Source organism: Schistocerca cancellata, chromosome 4 (assembly GCF_023864275.1).
Source record: "Schistocerca cancellata isolate TAMUIC-IGC-003103 chromosome 4, iqSchCanc2.1, whole genome shotgun sequence".
In the NCBI taxonomy this organism is placed as follows: Eukaryota; Metazoa; Arthropoda; class Insecta; order Orthoptera; family Acrididae; genus Schistocerca; species Schistocerca cancellata.
Window position 1 is genome coordinate 747334078 of NC_064629.1, and position 13690 is coordinate 747347767.

The 13690-nt window shown below is 35.7% G+C and overlaps 1 protein-coding gene across 1 annotated transcript in view; it reads left to right on the forward strand.

The window, feature by feature from the left end:
• LOC126184086 (ras-like protein 2) overlaps positions 1-9433 on the forward strand; it is a 75036-nt gene extending 65603 nt beyond the window's left edge. Inside the window, exon 4 of the mRNA XM_049926442.1 lies at positions 3423-9433. Within this exon, the coding sequence (XP_049782399.1) occupies positions 3423-3617 (195 nt within the window). The 3' untranslated portion in view covers positions 3618-9433. The remainder of the gene's footprint in view (positions 1-3422) is intronic.
• Positions 9434-13690: the final 4257 nt, after the last annotated feature.

Genomic DNA, 13690 nt, shown 5'->3' on the forward strand with positions numbered 1-13690 from the left:
TATACGCCACAAAATCATGAAAATTCAGCTAATTGCAGTATATTGTTATTTAAGCTGTAAGAAATGAGGAAAAGTCACAAATTTTGGTGGAAAGGTAAAAAATGAATTTGTTGTTGTGGAAGTAAAAGTTAAAAGGTTTTTTGTCACTTTTTGCTGTTTTAGAGGTAGTTTAAACGAAGGACTTTTCAAGGCTGTATTGTGTGTCTGAGATCAGCTTCAGCACAGTCAGCCTTAGTACCTAAAACAAAAATATTCATACAGCGGTTTCTTCTGTGTTGCTCCCTGGTGTGCATAATTTGATGCTGACCACATAAATGTAATGTTACATTTATTGTCTTGCCTACAGAAATAGTTACTGGAATCTACACTGTAAGGAAAGGCATTACTTTGGAAAACATTTTGCACATATCCGTTATCAGAATCCAGGTGATCGTCAGAAATATTTGTAGCTCTGTGTGTCAACATCTGTGAAACCAATGTCTCCTGTGGTGTGGATGAATTCTCTACACGCTGACATTGAAGTCAGTATGTTTATATGTGGTGTCTGTTCTTTTTTACATGTCTGAAAGAACACACATCATTGTGATCCAGCAGCCATGATGAATTAAGACACAAAGGAATTACAGATATAGACGGCAAGCAGGCATGGGGAAAGTAGAAAATTTGCACTGGATCAGGATTCAAATCTGTGTCTCCTGCTTGTTAGGCAGGTGCTCTGGCCACTAAGCCATCCGAACAAAGATGTCACTACAACTTCATAGACTACCCTAGCAAGCCTTCCATCAGATCCAAATTCTCAACTTATGCACACACTACTAATGTAGTGCCCCTTGCCCATTATCCTCATTACTCGCTGCATTATGCAGATCTGATGGGAGGCGTGCTAGGGTAGGCTGTGCAGTTGCAATGACCAGTGAGTCTGGTTGGCTTGGTGCTCAGAGCATCCATCTAGTGAGCAGGACATCGGGATTCGAATCCTGGTCCAGCACAAATATTCGACATTCCCCATTAATTTAAATCAGTGCCCACATGCAGCCAATGTCTGTAATTCCTTTGTGTCTGAAGTCAGTATGCTTCAGTTATTATACTTTTTTTTTTAGTATACATTAAACTTTAAAATAGCAAAAATATGGAGAGGGGAAAGTTTTCAGAGAAATTTACATCACAATGTATTCCCAGGGTTTGCCAAACATAAGAGTAAAGATTAATAGTAATAATAACACTCCAACAACCTATAACCAAAAATGAGGGATAGCTATGATTTAGATAGCGAAAGTATCCAAGAGAATATTTTGAAATATCCTCATAAAGTGTGTGCTTATTTGCAAACAATGAGTTGTATGTATACTTGGGAGATGTACAAATCAGGAAAACACCCATCACCTCCTACAATTATAATGAGTGTAAAGAATAATTAGAAAAATGTTTAAATGAAACATCCTATAATGATAAAATAACTTTAAGGGATATTTGTCGCTAATAGTTAAAAATCTCTGGTTGTACTGCAGCAGTGAAAGACATATTTGGGTGAACATAAGAAAAGGAAATAATTTGCCTTAAGTCATTTGATAGGGGTTAGTAAACACAGGGTTGTCTTAGCAAGACTAAATAGCATAACTTCAAAATCCTCCAAAAATAAAATCATAGTTGCATATAAAGTTTTATAGCTGCAAGACACAATCAGTGCCTTCTCTGCACGATAACATTTGAAATACTATCAATGAAAGTGCTGCTAAAGTAGAGTTACTAAACATAACCTTTCGAAGTTCCTTCATCAGAGAAGACAAATAAATATTCCAGAACTCGAATCAAGAACAGGTACCAACATGAGTAACTTAGAAGTAGATATCCTTGGAGTAGTGAAGCAAGTTAACTCGTTTAATAAAAGCAAGTCTTCTGGTCCAGACTGTATACCAATTAGGTTCCTTTCAGAGTATACTGATACAACCGTTCGCCTGACGAAAGATTCATATTCGAAGACTGGAAAGTTGCACAGGTCACACCAATATTCAAGAAAGCCAGTAGAAGTAATCCACTAAATTACAGGCCCATATCATTAATGTTGATATGCAGCAGAATTTTGTAACATATATTGTGTTCGAGCATTATGAATTACCTCAAAGATAATGGGCTATTGACATACATTCAACACAGATTTAGAAAATGTTTCTCTTGTGAAACACAGCTAGCCCTTCACTCTCACAAATTATTGAGTGTTATTGACAAGGGATTTCAAATTGATTCTGCATTTCTAGATTTCCAGAAGGCTTTTAATGCCATACCTCACAAGTGACGTGCAATCAGATTGCGTGCTTATGGAATATTCTCTCTGTTATGCACCTGGATTCATGATTTCCTGTTAGAGAAGTCACAGTTCATAGTAATGGATGGAAAGACTTACAGTAAAACAGAAGTGTTTTTTGGCATTCCCTGAGGTAGTGTTATTGGCCCTCTGCTGTTCCCTATCTATACACACAGTTTAGGGTACAATCCGAGCAGCTATCGTAGATCGTTTGCAGATGATGCTGTCTTTCATTGTCTAGTAAAGTCATCAGAAGATCAAAACAAATTGCAAAAAGATTTAGAAAAGATATGTGTACAGCGTGAAAATTGGCAACTGACACTAAATAATTAAAAGTGTAACATCATCCACAAGTGCTAAAAGGAATCCATTAAACTTCACTTACACAATAAATCAATCAAATCTAAAGGCCATAAATTCAAATAAATATCTATGAATTACAGTTTTGAACAACTTAAATTGGAAAGAACACACAGAAAATGTTGTGTGGGAAGGGAAATTAGACTATATTTTATTGGCAAAACACTTAGAAAATGCAACAGATCTGCTAAAGACACTGTCTACACTACGCTTGTCTGGCTTCTTTTGTAGTACTGCTGCACAGTGTGGGATCCTTACCAGATAGGATTGCAGGAATACACCGAGAAAGTTCAAAGAGGGGCAGCATGTTTTATATTGTCAAGAAATAGAAGAGAGTGTTTCACAGATATCAGGGATTTGAGCTAGCCATAATTAAAATGAAGGCATTTCTCATTGAGGCGGGATCTTCTCAAGAAATTTCAACCACCAACATTCCTTCTCTGAATGTGAGAATATTTTATTGATGCCAGCATACATATGGAGAAACAATCATCATAATAAAATAAGGGAAATCAGAGCTCGCGTGGATAGATATGAGTGTTTGCTTTTCCTGCACATTGTCCAAGTTGGAATAAAAGTGAATTATTGTGAAGGTGGTTTGATGAACCCTCTGCCAGGCATTGATTTTCAGAGTATCAATGTAGATATAAATGTAGAGATGCCATACGCTGCCTTCTCCCCCCCCCCCCCCCCCTCCCCCACTCCCCAGAACAAAATAAAGAAAAAATCTGAAAATAAATTGCTATTAATTTTGTTTCAGGTTAGTGTTGCTGACGCTCATGCTCTGGCAAGTCAGCTGAAAATTCCATACATAGAATGCAGTGCTAAACTGCGCACAAATGTTGACCAAGCTTTTCATGAGCTGGTACGAATAGTGCGCAAGTTCCAGCTTTCAGAAAGGCCTCCTCTTAAGGCTAACTACAAGAAGAATAAAAAAAAATGCTCAATCTTGTAACACAAACAGTAATTTCATCAGAGTTTTCATGGATGTTCGCACACAAATCACGCATCTTTTGTATGTTATATGCTTTAAAACTCAAGTTAAAAATGTGTTGTTTCTCTTTATATTCTTCCATTTCAGTGAACTGCTGATGTGGCATTTTTTAAGTGCAAAGTTGCGCACAAGTTGTCTTCACATTCTTAATGTTTGATGGAGCTAAATTCTTGGTTATATCAGTTGCTAATAAACTGAATGTGTATTGTATATTTCAGTGCACTTCTTTTAAATTTAAGGTAGTTGCATACTTTTTATTTTGTGTTGATGTAGAACAAGTGAGCACTGACAAAACACCACTGACTGCTCTGTCATAATTGTTTGAAACAATTCTTCTGCTACATGTTTATGAGCTGGTTTATGTTGAATGCTCAGATTGCAGATTTTAAATCATATGTTACACAGAGTTTGTTAATCTGAGATGGAAGAATGACAGGAGACATGTGTAAGTTTACCAGTAAAGTATACAGTCACCAAGATTGAATAATTATAAATATTAATAATGCAATAGTAATGTTGATAATAAACTGCAAATTGATGTCACTTTATGAAAAGTGCTGCTGCTTGGAAATCTTTATTACTGAGGAACTTTGTAGTTATGTTCATTGCAAATTAGCATTTTATTTGCTTACGTCCTGAATTTACACACTTAAAAAGATAAAGAAAAGCTACAATTCCTGTGATTGTAATTTGGAAAATAACTAATTTTCAGCTGAAGCTGGTTTTAGGTAATAACTCAATAACATTAATATTGGTGACAGATAAATTACCTAATGTTGTATTATTGTGCTCCAGATATCTGTAAAAGTCTAACAGTACTACAGAAAATGCTATGTGAAGGAAACTAAAAATTTAAATGATATTTGTATGATTAATGATGAATACTTAGTTTTACCATATCAAATGGAAATGACTGTAAGAAATTACAAAATTAATAACAACACAAAGCTGCTTTGAAGCCAAAATCATGAACCCTGCAATTACGGAAGTGCTCATCACTTTGCAGTGTGAAATAGTATATCTCCTGGTCTCTGTTATTCAGACTCTACTGTCAAATTTACTCAGAGCAATTATTTTCATCACCTCTGACCGCAGAAGTGTACATACAGGATAGGAAGCTGCCACTTCCAGAATGTTGCCAGTCAATTATGTTAGCTATGCTGTTGCCAATTTCATTTTATTATGCTCTTTATATGCCAAAAGTTTTGCGGACCGTGTCATCAAAACTAAACAAAAAGAAAACTGTGCTGCATGTGCAGCTTTTATTTGTTGATTTGTGTATAATCTGTGTATCCTCTATACAATAAATGTTATACTTTGAAAAACGTTTCTTTATGTATGGTAGTAACATATTTCAGTGGTCACAAATAGAGTGATAACAGGCACGGTCTGAGAAAATCTGTGAATTTGTTACACGTAATTAGAATTAGTCTTAATCAGATGGTAAAGTCTTCTTCAGTTCGAACATATACTATTTTCTTTCTAATTTTTTGCACTGATCAGTTATTGCAGTCACTATTATGCTGTGTGCTAGCATAAAGTGCCTATGTCTTGAAAGTTGGTGACAAAAGGTGAAACATGTTATACCCGTTTTATATTTATGACCCATTATGTGCACAAGAGAGATTTGAAATAATTGCCATTTACAATATTTGTATTTGTTTAAATTGTTTTTCTTACTTTTTGATCTCTCTCTCTCTCTCTCTCTCTCTCTCTCTCTCTCTTCCCGCCTCCCCCCCCCTCCTCCCCGGCCAGAGTTTTTTTTTCCTACCTTAATTTCTTTTTAAGTGGAGAGGTGAGAGAATAAATTCAAGTAATGAACATTGCAGCTACTGCAGGCAGCATTCAAATTATTTTATGGTTTATGTTTCACAATTTGTGTATTTGTATCGTACAAGATATTTTTTTCAGTGTAGTTTGTACATATGCTTTACTCTTGGGCACTATGATTACGCCGAAAATCTGTGTGTGTGTGTGTGTGTGTGTGTGTGTGTGTGTGTGTGTGTGTGTGTGTGTGTACGCTACGCCATATCAGAAAATGTTTTGTGCCAATTATTTTTCATACTCTGAATGTTACTGTGTGGCTTCGAGAATGTATGTAAGAAAAAGAGGTCTGTTGGTCTAAAGCTGAGTGTCCATTTTCAATACAGTTGTATATAATGTACTGCAAAATTAGTGTTTAAACTCAAGTAAATGAGGATTTTCTTTTCTACTTGTGTCCTGATCCCTGTGATGTAATTATTTTCTGTACAGCTAATTGTGTGGCTTTCATATTTGTGAGAATTAAGTGGTTAATTTGTCTGTGTGTTTTTTGTTCTTTTTTTAGACTGGTAATTAGCATGCATTATAATCTGACTTGGACGTAATGGACCCATCAAGATAACTGTTTACATTCCCTCATGAACACTGCCTTCTTGCTTCACTAATACTAACCCTGCAGAATGTTTGTATGTGGTCCATTGCTGATGCGGTGACAATGTAGGGAAGTGTGGGAATGCAATAACTGCAGCGGTGATTCAAAATATTAATTTTCCTTTATGTAGTATTTATTGAGAGACCATTAATATTTCTTTTCATTATATATATGGCCTAAATTCTTAGCGGAGACATAAATCATCCATTGCAGATATCATGTATGTTGTAAATGTTTGTGAACCTGATACGTTCAACTATTTGACTGAAATATGATAGACATAATAGATTCTCAGCAGATTGGGTTGGGGAAAAAAGGGCAGAACATTTGAAATTCTTCATTTGTAATGATATAAGTATCTTAAGGGTTTTATGCCATTTCAGTGGTTCATAATTAAGAGTTTTGTAACTCTGCTGGTGAAAAATATATTTCAGAACTGAAAGGTCCTATATTCAAGCTCAGATGGGGAAGGGGAAGAACTTTTCCTCACTTGTTCCTTATAGGTGGCTCCTAGGTTGAATCAGCTTCTGTCTAAGTGAATACAGAGGTTAAAAAATAATCAATCTTGTACTTTATCTTCCTTGTTAAATGTTTCATCATTCTGTAAAGAATCAAAGCCTGTCAACACTTGCCTCATAATGCAAGGAAGACATTAGTAAGGGAATATCTTTACTATAGACACAGTATAGTGATGGGATAAAATTAGCTAAGTTTCCCACAGAAAACAGTCAGAGGGTAAATTATTTAAATGTGATCGTCTAATTTTGACAGACAGGAAGATGTCAATGTCACTAACAGTAACTTGAAGGTTCTTGCAGAACATTCTCAGAAGTATTTTACAAAATGATTTTTGTGCATATTACTTAGAAGTGAAATTCTTATTTTGATCGTGCTGAATACTAAAAAAAACTATATTTTTGTTATGATATATTATTCTTCATTTTATCTTAAGATTTGCGCACTAGTTTTTATACTGCGTTGTTTTCCATGTTTATGTTAAGAATTAACATGAAAATATTTTTATGTGAATATATATGTATTGTAATTTTATTCAAAGAAATGTTGTTATATGCATTAACAGATGGTAAAATTGAAATGTCTACTCATTTTGCCCCTTGTTGTGTTCATTTCTATGTTACTAATATATTGGGAAAAAAAGTGTGAACCAGTTTGCGGAGATATCATTCAATTGTTCATATTGAAATGTTCGCCATTGACTCTGTGGTGTAGACAAGATATCAAGCAATGTTGGACTTGAATGGGGTGTAATCAGAATATGAAATGTTTAAATGTTATGAATGGACACTTACTAGTATGAGTGTACACTTACCATTTACTTAAAGTCTATGTGTGATACTGTTGTGAGATATTTATAAAAGTATTCAGTGATTAATTTAGAAAACATCAATTTGTTTTTGTGCCTGAAGAAACATTTGAGTGTTCATAAACTTTCATTCAATTGTAAAACTTCCATATTTAACATATATATATATTATTTTGCAGTATAATATGCATGTGATTATTGTGGCAATGCTAGTGTTTCATCTGTTGCAGTCATTGTATTAGTAAAAGAAACATAGAATAGTGGTCATATTGTGAAGGGCATTTGCATTGTGAGACATATGAATGTTTTTTTTAATTGTGCCTTAATGAGGGTACAGAAATTGACACCAGTGCCTTATTAAAAAAATCTATGCAATATATTTTATATTCAACAATGTGGTCTGATAGTAACCCACTGCATCAAAACTGTACCATGTAGTTAAAGAAAAACTAATAATTTCTTTATAGACTGACAAATTTAATTTTTTTACATCACAATACCCATGTTAAATATTTTACAGTTGTACTCTTTTTAGCCTTCTTTGCATAGTCATATCCATGAGTAAACCAACCTTGCTTTTAATTTTGTGGTAGTTTAGTTCAAGAAAGCATATTTTCTGCACTATTGGACCATTTTGTGGCAATTTGGTAAAGTATGTAGTTGTTAAATGAGTAATATCCATAGCAGCTGAGAAGCAGCTTAAACACAGAAATGATTTTGTCATCGGAGAGTTACCGTGAGTTGATGTCCTTGACACTAGTAGTACTGTGCTAGCTGTAAACTTCCATCTTTCTTATTTCTAACACACTTAGTCTCACACCAGTAATGAGGCATTTTGAGAAAAAAATCTAAAAATTGTGTGCAAACTTTTAATGTGTTCTAATTTTGTCATAGTCACAAAAGTTAATAAAGCTATATTTTGTCCTATAGATTGTGTAAACTCATCAATAAGAAGTTACTCACAAGGGTTTGAATACAGAGTATAATAAATAAATAAAACATTACTAACCATTGCTAAACTCTGTTAGCTAGGAATTGACACTTGAATTTTAGAGGATGAGAATATTTAGGCATTTGTACTCAACCAAGAAACTTGCCTGGCAGCAGTTAATGAAAATGTATATTGAATTTAGAGAGTAGAATTTAGAAAAAAAAAAGAGATTAGGTTTTTATTTTTGTGTGTAGTTCCTCCTGTTGCCAACTACAGTCTTCCATGCCTCTTTTGTCAGTTCTTTGTTAAGTGTTGAGAAGGTTTTATGTCTTGTCAATTCGTAGACCATGTGGAATAATTTTTTATTTTTGTCAAGAGATGGAACATTATGAATGAAAATGGCATCCCGAGTGAAATGTGTACATATACTGGGCAGCTGTGTTTGTAAGCTTATTATGAACTTCCTAGACTGAATAATCGTTTCACAGCACAGTTGTATTGGTGTGTGTCTATATAAATATTCTGGAAAATTTTCTCAGTTGTATGGCTACATGTGTAGATGATGATAGACAGTAGCACATGCTTTTGTATGTGTGATAGCTGTTTGGTTTATGAAGAAAGTGCTGACAACAAATTTTTTTTTTTATTTTTTTAATTTTGTTAATGCATGCACTTTTCAGTTAGCAGGACATATAGTGCATACTCAGTAACAAGTCTCCTATGTATTGAGAAATGGAGACAGCAAATATTTTAATTTCTATAACATTCCAAAAATGCATCAGAAATAATTATGGATTGGAGTGTGGTCTACACTGTTTAAGTTGGCACTATATAATATTTAACTATATCATTTTACACCTTTCACTGCTATCAGTATGGAATACAAGTTATGCTGCCTTCCAGTAAAACTATATTATCACATAACTAGCTTTGTTTTTTCTTTCTATTTTGTGGCCAAAGGTCTTATAATGCTGTAATTATTCCACAAGTCAGATTTATGTGTATAATATTTACCAGCTGAAATGTTATTTCAGAATGCTGCTATTCTGAAATATAACACTGTTACTGCTAAAAGTTTGATATAATAAAATTTTATGACACACTTAAAATATTCTGTGTTAATAACCTCTCGGACTCATTTTGCATACCTGCTCAGTTCTGTCTAATGAAAATTCTTCCAATTTCTCCCTAAATTTCGATCAATTTTCCTCTTTCAGTCATAAAAGTCATATGTATCATATTGATCAGTCTTAACTCATTTCATTATTTCATTAATCATACTGTACTTATCAATGCAGTTTGAAATGTAAGAACACTGAATAAAAAATTAGTTACCTCCAAGAAATGTCATGCTAATATCATGTAACACCACACTAGGTTTGATAATGGTCTCAATTTGGCGAGCAAGAAAATTTCTCCAGGTATGCTACGAGGTGCGACAATAGAATAATGAGACTGATTTTCTTTGCAAGATATGGCAACCCTGCAGGCTTGTAGGCCCAATATCTTTGACCTTGGTCTCTAAGCCGCTTCTAGTCCAAGCAGCACAGCTATGCAACCGCTCAGTTGTGAGTTGTGCTGTAATAAGTTAACACGTGCTTGTGTCACTCGTCACGGAAATGGAACCGCATAATATTGTGCAACAGTATGCCATTTCTTTTTGCGTTAAATTGGGTGAAAACACGACGACAACTTACGGTAAGCTCCAGAAGGCTTTTGGAGAGAAGGTTATGTCAAGAGCTCAAGGTTTTCATTGGCATAAAATGTTTAGTGAAGGCAGAATGAGTGTTGAAGATGAAGACCGTAGTCGACGACCATCAACCTCACAGACGGATGTCAACTTGGCCAGGGTGCGTGAACTCGTATGATATGATCGAAGATTATCCATGAAGATGATTGCAGAAGAACTGAACATCAATTGAGAAATGGTTCTTCTAATAATAACTGAAGATCTTGGTATGAGAAAGATTTGTGCAAAAATGGTCCCCAAAAATCTCACACCACAACAGCGAGAAACACGGAAAAATGTGGCAGCTGATCTGTTAGAGCAAATGGAAATCAATCCAGAATTGTTGAGCCGTGTTATCACTGGTGATGAAAGTTTTTTTTTTTTACAGTACGATCCAGAGACAAAACACCAAAGTTCGCAATGGTGGTCAAAGGGATCACCCAGACCAAAAAAAGCTCGCATGTCAAGTGAAAAGTGAAATGCATGCTTGTGTGCTTCTTTGATTCCAAGGGAATTGTTCATAAAGAGTGGGTGCCTCCTGGACAAACAGTTAACCAATATTACTACAAAGAAATTTTAGAAAGACTTCGTAAAAGAGTTCTTTGTGTCTGTGCCAACATTGCTGATTATTGGATTCTGCATCACAATAATGCGCCATCCCATACTGCTCTGCCAGTACAGCAATTTTTAACCTCAAAACAAATTTCAGTACTACCACAGCCACCTTATTCACCAGATATCGCTCCGTGCGACATTTTTCTTTTTCCAAGAGTCAAAACGGTGGTCAAGGGACATCATTTTCAAACAACATATGATGTCTAAAAAGCTGTGACGATGGTGTTTGAGGATATTACAGAAGATGAGTTCCAGAAATGTTACCATCAATGGCAGAAGTGCTGGAAAAAGTGTGTGCAATGAGAAGGGAATTACTTTGAAGGAGACAACACTAAACTTGACTAAAACGGTAAGCAACACTTTTTTCCCTCCACATCAGTCTCATTACTTTATTGTCGCACCCCATATATCAAACTGCAACCACTCGTTGGATCCCATAGTGTTACAAAACTGCAGGGTGTTGATTGCTTTGTTTCATCCACTATTATAAATAGTCCCAGATATTTTCTGTCTAATTAAGATCAGGTGATTTAGTGGGCCAGTTGAGGTGCAACATTTTTTAGCATTTTGGCGCCACCTGTCTTCAAGTGGCATCATGTCATACTTCCTTAAACTCCTCAAGAAAACACCACCACTCAGATTACAGACACTTTTTTTCCAAAACAGAGGCAGGTAGTCATTTGAGCACTTGTATCATGTTCAGTGGATATGCCCCAATCTTGATGGAGCCTGACTGTGGATTTCTCTCCTTGTTTTCCATGCTCTCCATCAATTTCTTAAAGAATCAGTAGTCATCCTTTGGTATTGATAAGCAGCGACTGACGCTTAGTTTCTTTTCAGTGTCACAAAACTTTAGCAATAACATTTGACTGAATGGAAAAATGCTACATCCAGGGGTTGGAGCAGATGTGTGGCATTGGGGTGTTGTTGTTGTATCCAGTCTGAAGACTGGTTTGATGAAGCTCTCCATGCTTGTCTGTCCTGTACAAACCTTGTTATCTCTTCATAACTACCGCAACATACACCCATATGAACCTGCTTGCTTTATTCATGTCTCAGTCTCCCCAACGATTTTTCTCCTCCACACTTCCCTCCATTAGTAGGCTGGCAATGCCTTTATGCCCCAGGATGTGTCCTATCAAACAATGGCTTCTTTTAGTCCATTTGTAACACAAATTTCATTTTTCCCTATTTGATTCAGCACCTCCTCAATATTTAATCAATTTACCCAATCAATCGTCAGCATTCATCTGTAGCATCACATTCTAAGAGCTTCCTTTCTCTTCTTGTCTGGACTGTTAATTGTCGATGTTTCACTTCTGTAAGGTTACATTCCAAAAAAATACCTTAAATTTATATTTGATGTTAACAACCTCCTCATTTTCAGAAATGCTTTTCTTACTATTGCCAATGTGCATTTTATATCCTTCGTATTTTGGCCATCATCAGTTACTTTGCTGCCCAAATAGCATAACTCGCCTACTACCATTAGTGTCTAATTTCCCAATTTTAATCTGATAAGTCTGTTGACCCTAATTCTGTTGATGTTAATTTTGTAATGTCTATTAAACACATTAGTCATTCCATTCAACTGCATTTCTAAGTCCTTTGCTGATTGAGAGAGAGTTACAATGTCATTGGCAAACCTCATGCTTTTTATTTCTTGTCCCTGAACTTTAATTACTTTGTAAACGCAAAGCCATTCAATCTAATGTTGAACTTGAATGAACCCCTATCAGAATTTTGTCCCCCCTTGTTTCTTCAACAGTGAGAAGCAAAGTGAAATGAACCAGTCTTCAAAATACTAGTGGTTGAACCATCTGGATTTTGAGGGAGTATATTTTGTGCCTTCTGGCCCACCTTGAGTCCACATAGACAAGAGCTTTTATGCCTTATAATTTGCATACAGATGTGTCAGATTATTTAATCATAATAGATGTAGAGGCCTTTGTTGTGTTGTGTATTTGCTCCAGTTATTTTGTCTCTCTTTAAGTCACTATCTTTTTTTTCTCTGGGTCATCCGCAAGACTTGTTTCACTGTAATGCCATATACTGTATGTATGAATGCTCTCTGCTATTTTCATGAGATGGTCAAACAACATAGTCATTACTTCTTTATCTGTCACAGCTCTGGAATAGTTTGTTTCTGGCAGTAGGGTTGAGACAATTCACTCTTAGGCTGATTTAAAAATTATTCTGCCCAGTCACATTCAGCAAAATTGTCCCAAAAACATGGTGCACACACACAACAGTTGTCCAATTATGCCTTAGCAACAAACCTCAGGTCAAACACACTTATGAGGAGTCTGTATGGCAGTGTTTTTCAACCTTTTTGAATATGTGACCCCTTTCCAAGTAAAAATATTCTGGCGATCCCCAGAACCATAATAAAAGTATAATAAATGTACCAGATCTGAACATGAGCAAATTTGTAAGGTGGTTTCAAAACACCTTGTCACTTCTGCATGACATTTATACCATAGCAGATGATCGTCATGAAACATACCTTACCAGCCATGCTGTGACTGCTTTCTCCTGCAACCATGACCCCCTGAGCAAGGCTTTGTGACCGCCAGGGGGTCGCAACCCACAGGTGGAAAAACACTGCTGTATGAGATACAAGAATTGCAGAGGCCGTATGACATGTTTCTTCTGTATCACTGAACACTTCCTGCCCACCTACTGTCGTTGACACTCTCCCATTAAGTTTCAGCCATACAGTGTTTGCATGGGTGCCGTACCAGTGAAATGGAGAGAAAGGGACTAGTATGTACACGATTGGTACACAAGTAGTCCCATGATTTGAAAAATTCGACAAACCTGTTGCCTGTTTCTCAAAGAGTGATTTGTTTGAACTTCACGGCATTCGCAGGATTCTCGTGGTGGTGGTGATATACATAATATCTGTATCGGCAAGTACCCAATCTTGTACGTTGGTAGCTATAATAGCCAGAATTCAGAAAAGAAAACAGGTATCCCTTTAAATGGTGTCAGTATGTGACGTTGTCACTACAAAATGAAG